Raw genomic sequence first — 23,292 nt, 5'->3', positions numbered from 1 at the left:
GGTAGGGAGTAGGATGGTGGGTCAGTGAAATGATTGGGAGGATGATGGGATTAGCTGTGGTAGCATGGAGGAAGTTTCAGGTATGTGCAAACACAGTGATGACAAGGGGTATGCTAGCAGGTGTAGTGAGTTGTGCCTTCACAAGACGCTCTTGTAACTTCATACGCAGTCCTCACAGCCAGCAGTAGAGGTTGGGCAGGTAGCTGGATTACAGTGCCTGTGTAAGCCACAGCAAAATCCAAAGGGTATTGAGGCGGTGTGAGCTGAGGGGGCTAAATATCAGAAGGTCATTTCCCATTGCAACAAAGCCAAACCCGTTGGAGGGAGCTCTCTAGATGTGTTTTCCTGCTGAGTATGGCTTTTGTGGACGGTACTGCTCCATAGTTAAAAGTCGATGCTACCACGCATGATTAGTAGCGGCACAACGTTATTACCTTCCTACTGCTACAGGATGTTTCCCATCACTAATAACTTTTTTCAATCCTACATGTCAAATGATCTACTGAAGAGAGCGTCAAAAATGTATTAGCGATGGGAGACTTCCTGTGCCAGGAGTTGATTACTGGTATGTGCAAGCATTACTGAGGGTTAGAGGAGATCAGCAGCTTTCTACGTATGTGCAGTTGACCCCTATAGCCCTTGTACACATGGTCGGACATTCTGACGGAAAATGTCCGATCAGACCATGTTGTCGGATAATCCGACTGTGTGTGGGCTCCATCGGACTGTTTCCGTCTGAATATCCGACCGACAAAGTTTTAGAGCTGGGCTGTAAAAAAAATTCCGGCAACATGATCCGATCGGACTTTGATCGTTTGTAGAGAATTCCGATCGGACAAAGTACCACGCATGCTCAGATCAAATTCCTAAACCAAAGCTATTGGCTACTAGCCTGAACGTAGTCCCGTCGTAACAAAATATCTGTCATAGCGTTCTGAACGATTGGATTTTCCAACAACTTTGTCCGACTGTGTGTATGCAACACCAGTTTCGGACAAAATCCGTCTGACAAAATCCGATGGATTTGGTTGTCGGAATGTCCGACCATATGTACAAGGGCATAGACTTTATGGGGCCAGGAAACATCCGTGGAGAAGTAGGAATGTAGCCACCCGCTCCCAAGTGAAGCAAAGAACTATGGACCACGGTATTTGTAGTGTGCATAGAGCAGTGCACATGACTGTAACTTATATGCACTGCTTGTTGTTTTGAAGAATAATATAGTTTAGTGTCACTTTAAGGTTGTCACCTTTTCTGGGCAAAAATATCTTATGATCTCTTTCCTATTAAAAACATTGGCAATGAGTACAATTATAAAGATAAATTAAGTTACTAGCTGAGTTACTAGCTGAGTTATAAATATAGTCACATTAAGCCATTGGCTTCTAATGTGTCTTGGATACATCATAATTGAGACCTCCCCATCATTATTCCTGATTTGTTCCTGTCAGCTTGGGAGTTTAAGGTGGTCCTGCCTACCTTTGCATGTTCTGGAGTTCCCGAAATATTGATGAAACTGTCATGTGGTTTAATGAAACTGAAATATCACTTTTGGGCGGATGTGATTTTTATTTTTTCATATCTGCTTATGGTTCAGTTTTTAAGAAAACCTTCTTTTGACCCAGAATGAACATACAGTGCATGATTCAAAGTGAAGTTGAAGTGAAGTTAGAACTTCTGAAAACTTGTCAGTGATTAGGAAAGAACTGAAGTCACTAAATCAACATAACAGTCAGGAAACCATCGTCAGAAGATTACATTTAATGAGTTAGGAACTGTGGGCATGCAAGGTATACCATAAAAAAAATCAAAATACATTTGATGCTAGCCAGGTTCTTGAGATCCAGTTTTCATTTTGACAACTGGGTCCCACCCTTTACTGCAGGAGCTCAGACTGTGGCTTCTTTTTTTAGTTACGGTCAGTACACACAGGAAGTCAGCAAAACATTGGCTTTTTGTCACATATAATAAGTGGACCTCAGTCATGATTGTTTATGTTGCAGGGTAACTGCACTCACAGGTATGTTGCAGGATAACTGCACTCACAGGTATGTTGCAGGATAACTGCACTCACAGGTGCTGTATGCACTTCTACAGCCAAAACCTCTATGTGTGAGTGCTAAGGTGCCTAATATCTGCCAGACTGGACCAAAAGTGTCTCCATGCATTTTAGAACTCAAACATGTATGGCCATATCACAGTTATGTCAGGTAGCACAGTCTTAACATGTATCAAAACCTTGATTTAGCTTTTCTTCATGCAATGCCATTTGCCTCAGGATCTCATATAACAATAGCTAAACTCAAATCTTCAAAAAAAGGCTTCAGATTTTAGGAGGCACACAAGAGTTGCTCTTACCACATGGGGACTTTTTGCTGCTTTGGCCACTGCATCACCTCGATCAGAGAGATACCTGAGTGAGAAAAAACCTTATAAGATCAGCCTGGAAATATCTCTAGATGATGTAGAACAGCAGTCATTGCTGCATGAATACAGCACTCACTTGGATATCTGGGTTAGGGATGCATCTAACTTGGTCCTAAGACTTGTCATCAGTTCAAACACTTTTTCCTAGGAAAATAAAAAGGCTAGCATAGTTTAAATCAAAATAAAGTGCACACACCATCCGTCAGCAGTGTCACATGGCTCACCTGAACAGCAACTCCAAAGTTATTCCCGTCCTCAATCTGAGGAATCTGAAGTTGCAGCCAAAGGGTAACCTGAGAAGGACAAGAAATACAGAGTTTAGAATTGCTGATCTCAGTGCTTTCCCTTTTGCATTTTTAGCCATCACATTCTCCCCATTACCAAACCCAGCTCCCAGCCATCATTTCACATTTCCCTTGCGCAAGTGCTTCTTGTATGCCATTCATCTCACCATATTCAGATTTTCTTTCAGCGCTTGTATTTCCTGTTTGATAGTTTTTTGTAGACTTGTAATCTTCTCATTGCATGCAACGGGGCCACATGGAGGGCCTAAAGAGAGAGGTGTGATTACACATTAATGGAATGTATACACAATGTTTATATGTCTCAAAGTGTAACCTTTCTTATAATGTGTTTCTTTATTATTTTTGATTAGAAATAATAACTAACCCAATGGCTGAACTGTGCCTTGTGGGTTTGTAGACAGGATAATTGTACTATTGTTTTTAGTATTACTGCCTTTTGGCTTACCATTTCCTGTACCTGGTTATATGCAAACTTAGTGGTGCATTTTATAAAAATAACAGGGAGAATTTGATCGGCTGCTAAGCGACACATGAGCTATTTCTTCCATCACTCACTAACTTTAGTTGTTCCCTATACTGATATTTATTTAGTAATGCAGTGATAAAGGCAAGGATGAGGTACAAAGTGCAGTAACTCCTAGCAAACAAATGTCAGCATGTTGCAGTTAAAGACTGACTGCTGCTATGGCTTACTGTACACATTGCTTTTGCTACATTAAAGTTATTTGACACATTTTGCAGCAAAGGGAGGACATTTACAAGTATGATATGTGAGACATTAACAAAAGGTTTATATTAATCACCTTTCTCCTCTTCATCATCTTTCTTTTTCTCGTCTTTTTCTTTCTCGTCTTTTTCTTTCTTCTAAATAAAAAATAATAGCAGTTAATGAATAAAGTACAATAGTGCTTTGTCTGCCTCTCTCACCAAACAATCAAACGCATGTAGCGCCCTCTAAGCGTAGGATGCTAGGCAAATGTAGTTTTTGTTTTGTTTTTTTATCCAAAGAAAATTTTTATTAAAGTAAACATATACATACAGACTGATGCTTCACAAGTAGTCAATTACAGAGCATAGTAAACATAATCACACTGCGAATTGAACATGACCGGATTTCTAGTAAGGTGCAATAAAAAGCTATCCCTCTCATCCGAGTCTTTCCCTCCTGGAGCCCATAACCCATGTTTCCTCTTCTAATGCAGTTGAGGTCAGTTTCAACCGGCATTTAGACCTAGTAACCTACCCATAACAAGATCCACAAGGACGAGCCCAGGTACATCAAGCTATGGGCCCCAGAGTTTTTAAAACTTTTGGGTGCATCCCCTATGTTGGCATATGACTTTCTCCATCCGGAGCATATTTTCCACTGCAGTAATCCATTCCTTAATCGTAGGGGGGTCCTCTGACTTCCAGTGTATCATTATTAACTTACGTGCCAGTAATAGGGTTCTGATAACTGCTACTCAATACACTCCTCCCATTCAAACTCCTTCAGCAAATTGAGCAAACAGGGTTTTGGGTCTAGAGGCATAGAGATCTGAAATATCCTGTTTATGGTATCCAACACTCCCTTCCAATAGGAATGTAATTTTGGGCACCTCCATAGTAGATGGATCAGGTCACCGTGGTCTCGTTTACATCTGGTGCATAGCGGGTTAGGCCTGAGACCCATAATATACATTCTATGGGGGGTATAGTACACCCTCTGTATGAAATACAGTTGTGTTAGCCTCTGCGAGACATTCAGTGAACAGATTGGTACCGCCTGGAGAGCTTCCTCCCATTGGTCCCCATCCATCTGACCTACATCTCCCATTTATCAGCATTCACAGAGGGTGTTTTCTCAGAAAATTCTGCAATAACATACTATGACATTGTGATATAAATCTTGGTGGTAGAGGCTCTTTTGATCAAGTTAAACAATGGTGTTGGACAATTCAGAAGGTCTCCTTTGAGCTGCCACAGCATGCCTTAATTGCATATAATAAAAGCGCATGGAAGACGGCAAACCAAACAGCTCCTGCAGAGCTTCAAATGACAACATTACTCCGTTATGGAAAATATGTCTAATTTATAGTACTCCGTACCTCTTCAATAAGGCCCCGTGTTGAAAATTGGCAATTTCAAGGTAGGTTCCATTAGACCAGATCAGGCTACATTCCGCGTATCCAGTCACTTCCTGCAGATATCTGGTTTTATTCCATAATTTTTGAATAAGGTTATAAGTCGGTACACCTTATGTGGTTTACCGAAGACCAGAGCTTCCAGGGCCACTGGAACAGACTCTTCTTTTACTGTATGCAGCATCAGGGTCTCAGAGGAGCTGCCTTGGGCACCCCTCCGCGCCATACCCCAACTCATCACTTCTATCAGGTGCTGCAACTGTGTGGCTAGCCAGGGGTTTGGCAAGGATAGACCCCCTTCATCCTTAGGGCTCTGCAGATGTTCAAGTTTAATTTAGTTTTTGGCTCCTTCTGCAGTCAAAGGAGTAGTGATTGATTGTTCTGGTCTATATAGGGTTTCCAGGCTGGGTGTTTGATTGCATCTCCCTGCGTCTGGAAGAACCTTCTCGATCATAGGGTGAGAGATTCAAATGACCGGCATCAATATTTATCATGGCCTCACCAATCCCTGGAGAGCAGCATCCAGAAGGTGGTTGGAAGGGTGATAAATAACCTGAGGCACTGGAGAGATTGTTCTTCTCGATAGCGGGGTTCCAAAGCCTGAGCGGCTGCTGCCCTCAGGCAGCCCATGGACTGGTGTCAGGGCTGATTGGATCTTCTGAGAAGCTGGCTGTAGGACTTCACCAAAAAAGAGGCCTGGTCTGGAGAAGGATTGACTCCCTCACTGAACCATGTCCAGAGGAAGCTGGAAGGAGGCAGCTGCCCTGGGGACCTGTAAGTAAAGACCCTGAATTGATTCCTGGTGTCTGTGTGCTTTGGGGATATAAGCACCAGTGGTATCTTGGACTGAGGCAGCTCTTATAGGGCCTCAGAGTACTGGCCATTTCCATGTCCTCAGCAGAATCCTGGAGTGTGAGTCTAGAGGAAAGTGTCCTTTGTTACTGTGCAGTGTCCTCAAATTTGCATTGTGTACTAATACTTCTGCAGTGGCGCAAGGGAAACAGATGCCAAACAAATTGTCTTATGGTCTACATGATGCCATGATGCCTTAGACTGTTCATTGTCCTCAATTACCTCCAGAGAAAGACCAGGGAGAAGATTTTCCTCACATTGCTGTTGCTAATCTTTTTTGAAGTATCCCATGCCCTAATCCCTCTCCTGTTTAAAGTTCTTCAAGCAATAAAATATCAAAAAGACAACCCTTAGACTGATTTAGTGGAGCTGGAGTGAATAAACTAGTGCTTGCGATGGTTAAAAGCCTCTGTACTATTGAGGAAGAAGCAGCTATTACCAGCGGCCACAGCAGGGGTAGCACTACATGTGCAATCCCCTTTAAAGCTACCAACAACTATGTAGGGCAGGGGCCTGACTTAATGGATGTATATATATATATATATATATATGTTCTCATATTACCATATTAATGTGTATGATAAACCTAAAAACAGATTCCCCATGATTAAGTGTCGAGGGGCGGAATGAAATGTGTTGGGGGAGTAAGTCTGCATTGATGTGCAGCTTTATGGGATCCATCCTTTGCTAAACTTAAAGGTATAGATCACCTTTACTAAAAACTGCCTATGCCGGTAGGGGGTGCCTGAAGATAAAAACAAATTGCGCAGCTTTGTCCAAAGTTAAATAATGCCCTTGCTATTGGTGTAGGCCATTTACATACCTCCTGAAGCCAGACTATAAAAAGAGAACTCCCAGAGATCACATCATCACATCCTGCCTTGTTGCTAGGATGTTGCTAAGAATCTCCTAGCTCTTAATGTTCATATCCACCATCAAAGGCATGAGTGCCTTCTCTGATTTAAACCCTCACATGCGCTTTATCTCCCTATTGCATTAGCTCTGCGCTTAGAATCTGAGAGCTCATGCCTACGATGGTGGAAATGAAATGGAATCTCCCCATTGGGGAACATAAAAAACTAAAATTTGATAGATGTTCTATCCCTCCTGAACTCTGACACTTTGATTTGGCTTTAAATAGCGGTTACAATTCTTGATAATAAAATCTGGTTATTTAAACATAAGAAACCATAATCCTATGACATGACAGGATGTACTGTGTTAATATTTGGTTATAAAGAGATGGTAGAAATAGTATGCCAGCAGAGTTATAATTAACTACCTTACCTGTTTTTCTTTTTCTTTCTCTTTTTCGGGGTCTGGTATTGGTATATCAAGCTCGGCTCGCAGTGTTGTCAAATCAGAAACATTCAGCTCCGGAGACTAAAAAGATTAAACAGTCATGTCATCTGTCATAAATAAGTCATGAACATCTATCCTGAAGCAGCTTAAAGGGTTACTAAACCCACAACAGTAAAATCAGTCTGTATACGCAGTAAAGCATGCTTGTTATACTCACTATGGACCCTAAGGGGGTTGTTTGATCCTGTCTTCTCTTATCCTCCTCTTCTTCCACAGTCTCCAATCCATCTCCTGATAGAACAGAGCCTTTGGAGTCACTCTGCACATGCTCAGTTTGGTGTGCACTGCTAGAGAGTTTTTTTATTTTCTTGGAAGGGTGCATGTGGTCAGCACAGAGCCAATCAGCACTGTCCAGATGGAGAGCCACGGGTCCTGCAATCTCATAGGACAGTCAGAGGAGAATGAAAACTCCTCCTACAAGCTTTAACCAGTGCTCAGCCAGACACTAATAGAAGTCACAAGACTGCTATACAGCATATTGCTAAAGACAAAAGGTATTTAGCAGTTTATATTTACTAAAATGCATTTCCATATTCCGTGTACTGTGGGAGACCAGATATAGTGAATGCAGGGTCCTGGGTTTAGTAACAGTTTAAGTCAAAAGATACAGCTCCTCTGGGTGATGAGCTTTCTGGAGCAATTGTACAAATGACTGAGGACTGCAGCATACATGCTTGGCGATGTTGGAGTGACACTAAATAGTGTAAAAGCTATAATTTGTGGATGAAGAATTAAAACTGGAAATTAAAAATGAGCTGTATACTGTTTCTTTTGCATAATATTGGAATTGTTGCTAATAGCTAGCAACCATTTTATAAACAATAAAGCAAGAGTGCTGAGTGGTTCAATAACTAAAATTTAGCGTCTTTGCGTCCAGAAGTATTAGACCAAACTTCCCTCGTACACAGTCCTAATGAACAAAGAGCTTTTATGCAGTACAGTATAAACCAGCTTTGGCCATACAAGGGTACAAGTGCTTCTAGGATGACATCCGATCTTTCATCTTTGCTTAAAGGATAGTTTTGCCTTTTGCAGGTAAAAAAAATGTGTATTTATTATTATTTTTTTTTTAAGAAGCCTGAAGAGCACTGCACCTGTGATTAGCAGATCACGGGTGCAGTCTTAGCCCCCGTACACACGGTCGGAGATTCCGGCAACCAAATCCGTCGGATTAATTCCGGAAGAGGTCCGGAAGTGATGTTGCATACACACGGTCAGACTCAGTTACATAATGTGATGACGTTATTTCGTTACGACGGGACTACGTTCAGGCTAGTAGCCAATAGCTTTGGTCTAGGAATTTGATCTGAGCATGCGTGGCACTTTGTCCGTCGCAGTAGGCTACACATGATCGGAGTATGTCCGATCGGAGCATTTTGTCGGAAAATTTTACCGGCAAGTTGGTCCGATGCCGACCACACACAGTCAGAATATCCGACAAAACGGTCCGATAGGAAACATTCCGTCGGAATCTCCGACCGTGTGTACAAGGGCTTAGGCTTCTGCAGACTCTCTGCATAGCTGCTTGCTTGTACCTCATACAGGCAGGCAGTTACCTGAGAGCAGGAAGCTCAACTGACTATGAGAGTGCTCACCAGCACCCTCGCAGTTCTTTAAGAAAATACAAGCCATCACCCGAAATGGCTGACTTGTTGGCATTTATTCACACAAAGCTGTGAATGAATGACATGGCCGCGCGAGGCTGTTTTTAAATTGTGACAGCTGGTGTGGGGAGAGGATCCACCACCTGCTGTCACGGGGGGGAAGGGGGGGGTTCGGCCTTATGGGATGCAGACGCATGAACATGTTACATGTTCCAACCTAAAAATAAGTGAAACGTGTACTGTAACATGTTCCAAAAGTGAAATTATCCTTTAAATGCTTGCTGACCATATACTGTATATATATACGGTGACAAGGTGGCTGTCCTGCACAGGATCCTGCACTTGCGGGTCTGAGGTGCACATGCACGCCACCGCCGACCCGCTTCCACTGTGATTAGATACAGTGGGAGCTGATCTGCCTATGTAAACAAGGAAAATTTCCGTTATTTCAGTAGGTGAGGCATTGATCCGGTGTTCCTGTAAAGGAGGAACATGGATCAATGCCCTCCTATTTCTAAAAGCACCTTCCCATACAGTGAGAAAACACATTGTTAGGCACACAGTCAACCCTTAAGACGTTAACTGCCGGGAGGGCGTCCCTGGACGTCCTCCTATTTACTTCCGCAATGCGCGCTCCTGAGAGCGCGCATCGGGGAAGTTCTGTGCTGGCCATGTCCCTTGGACACAGCCAATCACAGATCGCTGTAAATGGCCAATCACAGCGCGATCGGCATGTCCAATGGGAGATGATCTCATATGTAAACTTTTGAGATCATCTCTCAGCGCTGCTCTCCCTCCTCACACAGACAGCGTGTGAGGAGGGAGAAATGAACGGCTGCAGCGGCCGTAAGTTACAAAAAAAATAAACTGCCATCTGCCCCCACTGCCATCTGCCCCCACTGCCATCTGCTCCCAGTGCCATCTGCTCCCAGTGCCATCTGCCCCCAGTGCCACCTGTCCCCAGTGCCACCTGCTAGTGCCACCTGTCCCCAGTGCCACCTGTCAGTGCGATCTGTCCCCAGTGCCACCTGTTGTCAGTGCCATTTGTCCCCAGTGCCATCTGTCATCAGTGCCACGTATTAGTGCCATCTGTCATCAGTGCCACGTATCAGTGCCATTTGTCATCAGTGCCACCTGTCAGTGTCACGTGCCATCTGTTATCAGTGTCACGTGTCATCAATGCCATGTATCAGTGCCATCTGTCATCAGTGTCATCGGTGCCACGTATTAGTGCCATCTGTCATCAGTGCCACGTATTAGTGTCATCTGTCATCAGTGCCATGTATTAGTGCCACGTGTCATCAGTGCTACGTGTAAGTGCCATCTGTCCTCAGTGCCACATATTAGTGCCATCTGTCATCAGTGTCACGTGTCATCAGTGCCCCGTATTAGTGGCATCTGTCATCAGTGCCACATCAGTGTCATCAGTGCCACGTATCAGTGCCATCTGTCATCAGTGCCACATCAGTGCCACATGTCATTGTCCTGGTGCTCCAGGGCCTTCAAAAGTGTAATAGGTAGTCAACCATTTAGATGTGTAATTTATGCTCCTAGAACACGTGATGGCGCACCCTGCATGTTGGGCCTCTTTAAGTGGCCAGGCTGTGAAAAAGTCTCACACATGTGGTATCGTAATACTCAGGAGGAGTAGCAGAATTTATTTTGGGGTGTCATTTGTGGTATACACATGCCATGTGAGAGAAATAACCTATTACAATGACAATTTTGTGGAAAAAATAATAATAAATAAAAAATCTTAATTTTTCAAAGAATTGTGGGAAAAAATGACAACATCAAAAACCTCACCTTTTACTAAATACCCTGGAATGTCTACTTTCAAAAAAGGGGTCATTTGGGGGGTATTTGTACTTTCCTGGCTTGTTGTTCGGGTCACAAGAAATGAGATGGGCCACCAGTACATCAGATGTGATCAATTTTTTATGATTCGCACCACAGCTTGTAGACTCTCTAACTTTCACAAAGAGCAAATAATATCCACTAACTTGGGTTATTTTTTACCAAAGATATGTAGCAGTATACATTTTGGGCAAAATTTATGAAGAAAAATTAATAATTTGCATAATTTCATCACAGAAACAAAGAAAAATGCGTTTTTTTTCAACATTTTCGGTCTTTTTTCATTTATAGCACAAAAAAAAACCCCAGAGGTGATCAAATACCACCAAAAGAAAGCTCTATTTGTGGGAAAAAAAGGACAAAAAATTCATTTGGGTACAGTGTTGCATGACTGAGTAATTGTCATTCAAAGTGTGAGAGCAGCGAAAGCTGAAAATTGGTCTGGGCAGGAGGGGTGTTTAAGTGCCCAGTAGGCAAGTGGTTAATCGCCCCTGATGTTAACCTCTTCCCAGCCAGTGTCATTAGTACAGTGACCATGTATATTTTTAGCACTGATCACTGTATAGGTGTCACTGGTCCCCAAAAAAAGTGTCAGTTATTGTCCAGTTTATCTGCCGCAATATCGCAGCCCCACTATAAGTCGCTGACTGCCGCCATTACTAGTAAAAAATAAATAAAACTTCCATAAATATATCCCATAGTTTGTAGACGCTATAACTTCTGCACAAATCAATCAATATGCGCTTATTGGGATTTTTTTTACCAAAATATTTTTTATTGGGTATGTTTTACAGGAAAGTAAAAAAAAAGTTTTTTTTTTCTAAATTATCCATCTTTTTTTGTTTATAGCAGGAAAAAAATGCAGAGGTGATCAAATACCACCAAAAGAAAGCTCTATTTATGGGAAAAAAAATGACATCAATTTTATTTGGGTGCAGCATCACATGACTGCTCAATCATCAGTTAAAGTAACGCAGTGCTGTATCGCAAGGAAAATGGCCTGGTCATAAAGGGGGGTACATTTTCCAGAGGTCAAGTGGTTAAATGATACAAGTATTGGGTGCAGCCAACTTACACTGAGAAACTTGTCCAGGTCAGCAATCTTCTGTGGAATTCCTACTGAGATCAGCTCATTTGCCTGGCAACAGCAACACAGAAAACAATTGTATAAGGGATTTGAAAAAGTTATTAATAACCGGAAAGACAAAAATGAGTTCTTGGGTACATAATTGATTTTACGATTGTGCTGCTGTGTCACTGAGCCCTACTCTGCCATATCAAGACTTGTGAAATAAAAAATCAACTGGCACCGATTAAATGCACCAGCAATTTGCCCCCGTTCACATTGGGCAGATTTGGCATGCGATTTGACATGTCAAATCGCATGCCAAATAGGATCCTATTGTCGGCAATGGCACCATCCGAATCGCCGACTCTGTGGCGCTGCACCAATTCCCAAAAGTATTTTCTGCACTACTTTTAGAGATTTCGGGGGCGATTTCACCCACACAGATGTCTGTCATATCGCTCCCAAAGATGGACTGAAATGCCAGTTTGAAATCGTGTGAGTTCAACTAAACTTGCAGGATTTTGAACCAGCCCTCAGTGTGAACGTGGGCAATCTCAGAAGTTTTTCAAACGTATGTTAAAATCCCACTGCATTACTCATATAGGCTAGGCTCACACCTGTGTGAGTTTATTCCCATCTGTGGGTCCGCACCTGTTCCCGCAGTCACACAGAAAACCACAGTAGATGCACGCGGGTGCCATTAATGCTAATGGCACCCTGCACACACTGGAAATTACTCCCACACTGGAAACCACACTTGCAGTTCCCATGTGGGCTACGATTACAGAAATGGTGCAGGGACCTTTTCTCTACGTTTCAGGAGGCACGGCAGCCCATTCAACTTAATAGGCAGCCATGCCAGCACGAATTGCGGCTCGCAGAACCACATCAATGTGTACCTAGCCTAAAGCCTGTTGACACTGGTCCTTAGACAATAGGATAACAGCATATGTGCATCAACTATAAAGGGATTAAGAGGCTTCAACTGAATATTGTGCATCCATAATTACACCTCGCCATACACTGAATAAAAACCAGGAATGGAAAATTTTCCATTTGCAGCCGCTGATCAGTGTATTCTGACAGTGGCCAGATATAAAATGCAATGTCCCGGCCTGGGGATTCCTCTAACCTCCTCATTTGCGTGGATGGTGTATGGCCAGCTTAGTTCTCCTTTTTCATTTTAGCATATTTTGCACCAGCAAATAAAAGCTGATTTTGGGACAAAATCTTGGAAATGCATATAAAATACAATTTCTTTGCAAAAAAAGTTAGTGAAGAACTGGTCTAGTAACTTGGCGCTTCTGGAACCAGATGCCAGATATCAGTTAGGACCCCCTGCTTTTATCCTGCACCCTCTGCTCCAGATTTAGGCTGGATTCACATTTATGCAGCAACACTTGAAAGACTGTTTTAAATGCGCATGCTGCATTCTAAAAGGAGCTTGAACTTACTTATACAACAAGAAAACACATGCCTGCACTAAAGTACCTAACAAAGCACAGATATAAAGTCATGTATTGGGGGGTGCCCTAGCACAAACATCAACACACCACGCTTACTTGCTCTTAGTTAAGAAGTGAAACCGTGATGAGTATGGCCAGCTTGGACAGTGATTATTTAGGTCAGCAATAATAGCTTCAATACTTCTACAGATATTCTTTGGGGTGCGTACCAGCTCATCTACCCTATAAATAGCGAAGACAGCACTAAGAGCTGCATTTGGGTTTTCTGCAACCATAATACAATTCACTATTACATTTAATATATTTTCTCACCTCCTTACAAAACTGATTCTGGAATCCTTGTACCTATAAAATAAAACAAATAATTAATAATAATAATTAATTAATTAATAAGTTAATAGATAGCTTGATTAAGATTAGATTGCTTGGCATGGTTTGTATCATTGTAGTATTAGAAGGTACCGTAATGCAAATATAACAAAATACACAAAAGTTTCCTCTGCATGTTTAATGGCAAACTCCACTTATCTAAGCATGATTCATGTTACACTTATATTTGGGGGTGCGACCTGGAGCATAGTCAGAGTCTGCAGCCCCCACCTTCAAAAAGTAAACCCCTCTTACAGAAGTCAGGGGTTCTTCTCGCTGCTGGCTCCTGTCCAATGTAAAACTGATGTGGCTACGAGTGGCTCTGCCTGAACAGTCATATAGTTCATTCACAGAAATCTGTGAACAGAAAACCTACAAGTGCCATCTTCCACCTCATCAGAGGAACTTGTAGTTCTCAGTGCACTAGTGTAATGATGTTGCACTTGTTGTCTATTGATAGTTCCTCCTGCCCTGTAAGTTAAGGTCCAAACCTAAGGTCTGACTGTGCAAAGAGTCTGCAGGGGTCAAAGCATTGCACCGGTGATCCACAGATTGTGGTTGCAATGATTTCCATCCTCCTTTGCAAAAAAATTCTAAATGCACCATTTTTTTTGCAAATAATGGACTTTAGTTTTGTGCCACTGATCTGTCGAGATGTGCCCATCGTTGAAAAGTGCCCACGCATGTGCAGAACGGATGGCACTCCAGCTGATTTGCCGATCAGCTGGAGTGACGACCCATAATGCATGCACACATCATAGGAGCCTTTTTTTGACTGGAGATAACATTTCTCGGGCACAATTTAATGCTATGCAAATGGCGGAGGGACACCGTAATTGTCATGTTGTGCCTCGCTGTTGCGCCGGGGTATTACAGCGAGGCACAATGTGACATCTACGGTGTCCCTCCACTCTTTGCATAGCTTTCACTTGTCCACGTGAAATGGTATCACCCTTTGAAAAAACCCTTCTACGATGTGCGCATGCGCCATGGTGATCTCACTCCAGCTGGAGTGCTCTTTTGTTCTGCGCATTACGCTAGAACGCCACCACTAATTTTTAGTTGCACCCCAAAACACTAAGCAATGCACTGCAAATGCACATGTGTTGCAGTGCAACACTACATACTACCTTCAGTCATGGTGCGCTATGTTATCAAAAAATGCCGCAGGTACATTTTTAGGTCATTTGCAGGGTTATTGAATTAGCCATCTGAAAATAGTGTGAGCTAATGCATCTAGTTTTTGCATAAAAGTTTATAGGGTCTAACTCACGATTATGGACTGAAATGGTGTGAATGAAATCACAGGAATCTGTCAGCTGTGTACAATAGTGCGTGTAGTCATACTGGTGAAATCTGATTTCCTATTGGTGCATGCAGCTACCTGCACAACTTTTTCTGTTTGTACTGTGGACTTCATATATATGAATTGTATGAAAGAAGTGTTTTTATTTATTTTAATAACAGTTCAGATTGTCTGAGCTAACCTGGCAAACATCTTGAACCTGGTTGGTTGATAAGGGTAATATGGACTGTTCTTTACATGAAGTCTAATGTCTATGAAATTCAGATTTAGGAATGGATTCCACCAACAAAATACCATTACAGCCATGATGAGACACAATGTCATTGACAATGACTTGAGCCTTGAAAGCTTACATTTCTTTTCACTTGTCAGTAAAAATTTGTTTTCTTATTTCATGCCCATTTTCTTATTTGTGCCATCAGTGGTTCCAACCCTTCCTCGCACTATAAAAACTGCTTTGTCAGCAACCCCATTGGAGGGAATTTCTAATTTCTTAAAGCGGAAGTAAACCCATCCATAAAACAGTTTTATTTCCGGGGCATGCCGGAAATGTAACACTTCCATTGGTTGTGCTCTCAATTAAACTGTTAAACCATCCAATGGCTGGTGTTATGACTGATCACATGTGCAGCATCATGGTAGTTTTATATTAAATAGAGGCAAAGATGGCAGCTTCCTTGGCTGAAAACGATAGGGGGGTTTACTTACACTTCAAGGTGAATTCACCGGACCTGATTGGATGGCCCATGCATACCTATGGACATCCCTACAGACTTGTGTACGCTGGCCTACCTCCAGGTACAATCTGGTCTGCTAAAAAAAAAAAAAAAAAGGGGGGGGGGGAATCTGTCCTCTAACGTTTAGGCGGATTGGCAGGTAGTTTGTTATTACCAGACAGTGCAGTCAGTTCCGACCACCCATAGAGCAGGTCGGACACAGATTTGTTATCTGCTCGCTCTGCTCCGAGCAGCAGGGGACCTGTGAGCTGATCGGAATGGAATTCGCCACATGTCAAAGGGGCCTAAGCCCCTGTACACACGGTCGGAGATTTCCACAACCAAATCCGTCGGATTTTGTCTGTCAGATTTAGTCTGACGGATTGCGTCTGAAACTGTTGCATACACACGGTCGGACTAAGTTGTCGAAAAATTCGATTTTTCAGAACGTGATGATGTAATTTCGTTACGATGGGACTAGGTTCAGGCTAGTAGCCAATAGCTTTGATGTAGGAATTTGATCTGAGCATGCGTGGCACTTGGTCTGATCAAAATTCTCTACACATGATCGGATTACGTCCGACCGGCCCAGTTGGTCAGGAAATATTTCCAACATGTTAGAAAATTGGGTCCGACAGAGATTCGGACGGAATCAGTCCGATGCATACCACACACAGTCGGATTATCTGACGACACGGTCCGATAAGACACATTCCGACGGATTCTCCGACCGTGTGTACGCGGCATAAGAAGGTTCCAATCGTTGGCACCTAATCTGGAACACCTGATTTTAATTTCATGGATTTGAAAAGGTGGTAAATGTTCTTATTCCACATGACAAATCTGTATTTTCACTCACTTAGATTATAATAAAGTAAATAAAGCATAGATGTAATTTTCTCTAGTAAATTGCCTTTACCAGTAGTCAAAGTTGGAATGAAGATCGAATGTTTGCATGTTCAAATATGGTACAAAATTCAACAATTTCAATGTGATGTACTTACTTTTTCACATGAATGTAGGCAAATAGTAGTGCATTGTTGGGAAGTGTCGGAGTGTCAGTTATAGTGAAATACTTAGTCTATATGCTGCAAGTTTTAAAATGCCGATGACACCTTTGCATTCAACTTGTGTGTTCTAAAAGCTGATGTTTTTTTACTTTCATGCATTCTTTGCAAGAAGGTAAAAAAAAAAATTTTTTGTGTGCGGGTTCCCCACATCCAATTTGCAATAGTGTGAACCTTACCCAGCCTTAAAGCAGACCTTTACAGTTCTTTCTAGTTTATATAGAATCTCTTCTTCAACCCCTCCTGTACCACAATTGGAAATATATATACAATATCTCACAAAAGAGCTGCTGTAACCAATTCATTAAGCTCCACTAGTGACTTTTTACTGCTTAAAGATCCATATCCTTAGGATACTTTCTCCCTACCTCAATACATGTATTATTACTATGTACAGCTACAACATGCAGTTAGAGTGGAAGGGGACATAGTTTGGTGTACCGTGCTGCGTACCGTATTTAACCACTTCCCATCTGAGCCAATTCTGGCACTTCGCTCCTACATGTAAAAATCATAATTTTTTTTCTAGAAAATTACTCAGAACCCCCCAAACATTATATATGTTTTGTTTGGCAGAGACCCTACGGAATAAAATGGCGGCCGTACAGTAATGTCTGCCCAATAATTTTGTTTAATGTGAAAGATGATGTTACGCCGAGTAAATAGATACCTAACATGTCACACTTTAAAACTGCGCACACTCGTGGAATGGTGCCAAACTTTGGTACATAAAAATCTCCATAGACGACGCATTCACATTTCTTTATAGGTTACGATTTTAGAGTTACAGAGGAGATCTTGGGCTAGAATTGTTACTCCCACTCTAACGTTTGCGGTGATACCTCACATGTGTAGTTTGAACGCCGCTTACATATATGGGCGCGACGTACGTTTGAGTTTGTTTCTGTGCGTGGGCATGCTGGGACAGGGCGCTTAATTTTGTTTTTCTTTTCCTTTATTTAAATTTTTTTATTTTTACACTTTCCCTTTAAAAAAATGTTTTTAATCACTATTATTCCTAGTACAAGGAATGTAATAGGAATAGAGTGTGACGGGTCCTCTTTATGAAGAGATGTAGGGTCTATAAGATCCCCATGTCTCCTCAAGGCAGCAAAGACCGAGATCAAAAGAAAAAATAAACCATCTCGGCTTTTCCAGCCAAGTCCCCGGCAATGTTTACTTCCGCCGGGCCGGACGTGACATCATAACGTCGTGCCCGGGTCTCCGAAGGTCATAGAGATAGCCAGGGACCATCTGTCCCTTGTAAACTTCTATGCTCAACTTCCAGTGGATTTCTTTGCCGGCTCGCTAGCCAGTAGAAGCACTGGAGGGAAGCGGGAGGGGATGCCTGTAAGAACGATAAATCGGCCTGAACTGTCGCTATGATTGTTCTTAGGGTGCAGGGAACCGCCAGCCGAAAAAGATGATACAGTATCTGGATGATGCCTGTAGCTGCAGGCATAAATTCGGATATCCCCACTCAAAGTCCAGGATGTCATATGATGTACCTTGGGTGGGAAGTGGTTTTAAATTAATACAGTCAACTGAGATCTCTAAAGGCTTCATATCGAAATGCTATGCTATGTTATGGACTGAATTTCTTAAAGTGGTTATAAATCCTAAATATTTTTTAGTTGCATTAAGGTAAAAAATGTTTAGACATCAGCATCCCCCCTCACCACCCCCTTTTACTTACCTGAGCCCTCATTCAATCCAGCGCTGCGCACGTCTGCAGCTCTTCCCTCCCTTTACTTCCTGCTCTCACAGGCTTTGCTGAGGCAGTGGGAGATATTGTCTGCTGCTGCTGTCAATCAAAGTCAGTGACGGAGAAGTGGGGGTGAGCCTGCACGAGTGCCCCCATAGAAAGCAGGTTTCTGTAGGGGCACTCACAGGAGGGAGGGGCCAGGAGCACTGATGGGGGACCCAAGAAGAGGAGGAAATTGTATTCTATATCTTACTAAGAATCCACTACACCCCTTAGGCTTTACAAAATGGGAACTCAGGCCAACCACCTATTTATTAGATGCAAGACCTGATTCACTCAATGTGGCAGTGTCCCAAGTTGCACCTTTACTGGAAAGGGGTGGTGGACACACTTAAAATGGTTGTAAAGCCTCAAGCCTCAAGGAAAAAACTTCTGTGCTGCAGCTCCCCCAGACCCCCCCTTTTTCTTACCTGAAACCCAATCCGATCCAACGATTTGCATGAGTGCAGCGGCTCCAGCCACTGTCTCTCTACTCATTGGACAGATTGATAGCAGCAGGAGCCAATGGCTGCTGTCGATCAAATCCAGTGACACAGGAGCAGGGTCAAGTCCCGCTTTATGTGTCAATGGACGCAGCAGCGGGACTCGGGAGAGAGCCAAGTGTGGCCCCATGGAAAGCGGCTTTCCGTGGGGGCACCCGATGAAGAGGAAGGGCCTGGAACGCCAGCAGGGGACTCCAGAAGAGGAGAATCGGGGCTGCTCTGTGCAAAATGATTGCACAGAGCAGGTAAGCATGACATGTTTGTTATTTGTATTACAAAAAACAGGAGGGTTTACAATCACTTTAACCACTTGCTGATCGCTGTTGGCATATATACGTCGGCAGAATGGCACGGCTGGGCAAAGTAACGTACCCGTACGTCACTTTGAATTTCCCGCCATGCGCGTGCCTACCGCGAGCTCCGTGACCGTGCCCGCGGGACCCGCGGACTCGATCGGTGCGGGGCTACCCGAGATCGCATCACTGAGCTGAAGAATGGGGAGATGCCGATGTAAACAGCATCTCCCCGTTCTGCCTAGTGACAGGACACTGATTCTCTGCTCCCTGTCATTGGGAGCAGCGATCAGCATCCACGTCACACCCAGCCCATCCCCCAGACAGTTAGAAACACTCCCCTAGGACACATTTAACACCTCCCCACCCCCTAGTGGTTAATCCATTCACTGCCAGTGACATTTTTACAGTAATCAATGCAATTTTATAGCATTGATCGCTGTATTAATGCCAATGGTCCCAAAAATGTGTCAAAAGTGTCTGATGTGTCCGCCATAATGTCGCAGTCAGGATAAAAATCACTGATTGCCGCCATTACTAGTAACAAAAAAATTATTAATAAATATGCCATAAAACTATCCCCTATTTTGTAGACCCTATAACTTTTGCCCAAACCAATCAATAAATGCTTATTGCAATTTTTTTTTACTAAAAATATGTAGAAGAATACATATCGGCCTAAACTGAGGAAAACAAATGTTTTTTGATATATTTTTTGGGGATATACAAAAAGTAAAAAATAATGCGTTTTTTTTCAAAATTGTCGCTCCTTTTTGTTTATAGCGCAACAAAAAAAAAAAACTGCAGGGGTGATCAAATACCACCAAAAGAACGCTCTGTTTGTGGGAAAAAAAGGACTCCAATTTTGTTTGGGAGCCACGTCGCACGACCACGCAATTGTCAGTTAAAGCGATGCAGTGCCGAATCACAAAAAGTTCTCTGGTCAGGAATGGGGTATATCCTTCTGAGGCTGAAGTGGTTAATAGAGTGTTTTGTACCAATGTGCCACTAGATTGCAAATGTTGTTTATTGGGAATTCTGGTTGATGTGGAACCTGGAGCATTCATTAGGGACGCATTACTAAGACCTCTTTTCCAGGTTTGTAAACTGATTCTCCATCATTAGAAATCTACTGATCTGCCCTCTCATAAAGAATGGGTCAGCAGTATACCCATCACCTTGAATGCTATATTTACCAACATTGGACTTGATACACCAGGCCTAGGGCCAAGGGAGTTCATACTATTACAATACACAATGGGGTAATGGGATGGGAGATGGTATACTTTTACTCTGATATCTTGCTTCTGTCTACTTCAATAAAGCATCTTTCTGATTTAAAAAAAAAATAATAATAAATCTGTATCCAACTTTTCACCTCCACCTTTTGAAAAAAAAATTAAAAATTAACCCACAATGATTAAAAAAAAATGGGTATTTAATAAAGTGATTGTAAATGCTCTTTAAAAAATAAAATAACAAACAGGTTTATACTTACCTGCTCTGTGCAATAGAATTTAATCCTCCTCTTCTTGGGGCTTCTGGCTCCTCCTCTTCAGCGAGTATCCCCATAGAAAACCGCTTGTTTAGATGCCTAGACAGCTATGGGGGTTATTTACTAAAGGAAAGTCCACTTTGCACTGAAAGTGCACTTGGAAGTAAAGTCACTGTAGATCCAAGGAGGACATGCAAGGAAAATAAAAAACAGCATTTTAGCTTGCACATGACTGGATGATAAAATCAGCAGAGCTTCCCCTCATTTCAGATCTACCCCTTAGATTTAGAGCGACTGCACTTCCAAGTGCACTTGCAGTGCAAAGTGGATTTGCCTTTTGTAAATAACCCCCAATGTGTACATGAACACATAGGGGTTGATTTACTAAAGGCAAATCCACTTTGCACTACAAGTGCAGTCGCTGTAGATCTGAGGGGTAGATCTGAAATGAGGGGATCTGCTGATTTTATCATGCAATCTTGTGCAAGCAAAAATGCTGTTTTTTATTTTCCTTACCTGTCCCCCTCAGATCTACAGCGACCGCACTTCCAAGTTTGCCTTTAGTAAATCAACCCCATAGACTAACATGCAGGGGCATTTAGAGGCAGAAAAAAATGGCAGACGCCCCTAAGAGTAGCATAAAAAAATCCAGTGTGTATGAGGCCATGGGGTCCTTTCACATGGGTGGTCCACCTGGTGGACTCCTCTTTGCGAATGGAGGCTCCGATCAGATCTGCCTGAAAAACTGACAGGCAGATCTGATCAGAAAGCCTGTGTGAAAGGGGCCTTATGCCCCGTACACACGGTCGGACTTTCCGATGGAAAATGTGCGATCGGATTGTGTTGTCGGAAATTCCGATCGTGTGTGGGCTCCATTGGACTTTTTCTGTCGGAAATTTACAACACACAAAGTTTGAGATCTGGATCTAAAATTTGCCGACAACAAAATCTGATTGTTTCAATTCTGATTGTGTGTAGACAATTCCGACGGACAAAGTTCCATGCATGCTCAGAATAAATTACGAGACGAAAGCTATTGGCTACTGGCCTCATTATAGTCCCGTCGCACGTGTTCTACATCACCGTGTTCTGAACGATCGGATTTTCCGACAACTTTGTGCGACCGTGTGTATGTAAGACAAGTTTGAGCCAAAATCCGTATGAAAAAATCAGACAGATTTTGTCGTTGGAATGTCCGACCGCATGTACAGGACATTAGAGTAAACTTAGACCTCTAATGCAGCGTACACACGACCGGACTTTCCGGCAAACTAGGTCCACCGGGATTAGTCCGTCGGACAATCTGATCGTGTGTGGGCTAATCCGTTCGTTTTTCGGGAATAAAATCCAGCGGACCTAGAAATAGAACATGTTTCAAATCTATCCAACAGATTCAATTCCGACGGACTCAAATCGGGGAAACCGTTCGTCTGTGTGCTGGTCCAACGGACCAAATACGACACAAGGTCAGCTATTGGCTACTGGCTATTGAAAGTCCTGTTTACGTCATCACGTTCAAAACCAACAGACTTTCGAATGGACTTAGTCCGTTCGTGTGTGGCCAAATCCGTTCTTTCGGAAAATCCGTCGGAACCCTGCCGAAAGTCCATCGGGAAGACCGTCAGACCTAGTTTCCCGGAAAGTCCGGTCGTGTGTACGCGGCATTAAGCTTTGCAGGTTACTTCCAGGAAACCAAGTGTGAAATAAATACAGACACATAAACTGTCCTCTAACAATCTAACGAGATTTTCACTGATATTTAATATTCCATGTTTGTCATTTAATCTGTGCATAACTTGTTTTGGGGTTGTTAGAATTTACTTTCAGCTCATATTTCAGTTTTTTCTTTTGCTTTATGTTTCATAGGACGCGTGTTACAGCTTGTAGTATAGTACTGAGTGCTATGTCTGGTCTATATGACTGTGCACCTATAATAAGGAAAACCAGCAAAATGAAAGTAGGCCTCACTCTGACCATGACTCGTATTTTAGAACGAGCTTTGGCATGCATCGTCAGTGTACAGTGGCATTTTTTTTTTTTTTGTATAAATGATTGTACTCTGTAGTAATATAATTTAATTATCTGTTCATATATGATACTTTGATTATCTGATCCTGAAGAATTCCACATGCTATAACTATGACACCCATGGCCTCCTCCTTCTCTTTTTCATTTGTTTGAAAATACGTACGGTATATACTTATTTAATTTGTTTTTGAAGGCCGAACGTACATAACTAAAATATATTTATAAAACATACATGTATATATGTGTCGGAGGGATATACGGCTCCAACAAAACACACGTAAACATCAACCTGAACCTCTCACCTTTTGTATGGCTTCCTGTTTAACTTCAACATCTGCCATTATTGCTGCAGAGGGATCAGATTGTGGATGAAGAGTAAGAGGCAGATCCCCGTTACCGTCAGTCTGCTCGGTTTTTTACACTTTAGACGTTTCAGCTTTGAAGGGAAAGTGAAAGTAAAGAAGAAGGGACTTTACAGAACAAGGAGGAGCAATGACTTTGTGAAATAGGCAGAGGGAGGTGCTGACAGTTAGAAGACGGAAGGTGGAGAACATGAAATCACCGACATCTAGTGATATACACAGCAAGAAATCACAGCCTAGGAAAACATGTAAACAATTGAAATAAATATACCATAACAATTTAAAAAGAAGTAACCACATCAGAGCATTTCCAGATTTAATTGACAACCATAATCCAAACATCA

The 23,292-nt window shown here is 42.4% G+C and overlaps 1 protein-coding gene across 1 annotated transcript in view; it reads right to left on the bottom strand.

Annotated features, from left to right (window-relative positions):
* PSME1 (proteasome activator subunit 1) overlaps positions 1 to 23,089 on the bottom strand; it is a 30,940-nt gene extending 7,851 nt beyond the window's left edge. Inside the window, exons 1-9 of the mRNA XM_077469492.1 lie at positions 22,889 to 23,089; positions 13,378 to 13,410; positions 11,606 to 11,668; positions 6,995 to 7,090; positions 3,536 to 3,596; positions 2,879 to 2,976; positions 2,652 to 2,720; positions 2,504 to 2,571; positions 2,359 to 2,413 (exon numbers count right to left, since the gene is read on the bottom strand). Coding sequence (XP_077325618.1) covers positions 2,359 to 2,413; positions 2,504 to 2,571; positions 2,652 to 2,720; positions 2,879 to 2,976; positions 3,536 to 3,596; positions 6,995 to 7,090; positions 11,606 to 11,668; positions 13,378 to 13,410; positions 22,889 to 22,927 — 582 coding nt within the window. The 5' untranslated portion in view covers positions 22,928 to 23,089. The remainder of the gene's footprint in view (positions 1 to 2,358; positions 2,414 to 2,503; positions 2,572 to 2,651; positions 2,721 to 2,878; positions 2,977 to 3,535; positions 3,597 to 6,994; positions 7,091 to 11,605; positions 11,669 to 13,377; positions 13,411 to 22,888) is intronic.
* Between the last annotated feature and the right edge of the window lie 203 nt (positions 23,090 to 23,292).

The sequence above is a fragment of the Lithobates pipiens genome, unplaced genomic scaffold (genome assembly GCF_037356315.1).
Source record: "Lithobates pipiens isolate NorthernLeopardFrog02 unplaced genomic scaffold, aLitPip1_a1.2 Scaffold_11, whole genome shotgun sequence".
NCBI classification, from domain to species: domain Eukaryota; kingdom Metazoa; phylum Chordata; class Amphibia; order Anura; family Ranidae; genus Lithobates; species Lithobates pipiens.
This window is presented reverse-complemented; position numbering and strand designations above follow the sequence as displayed.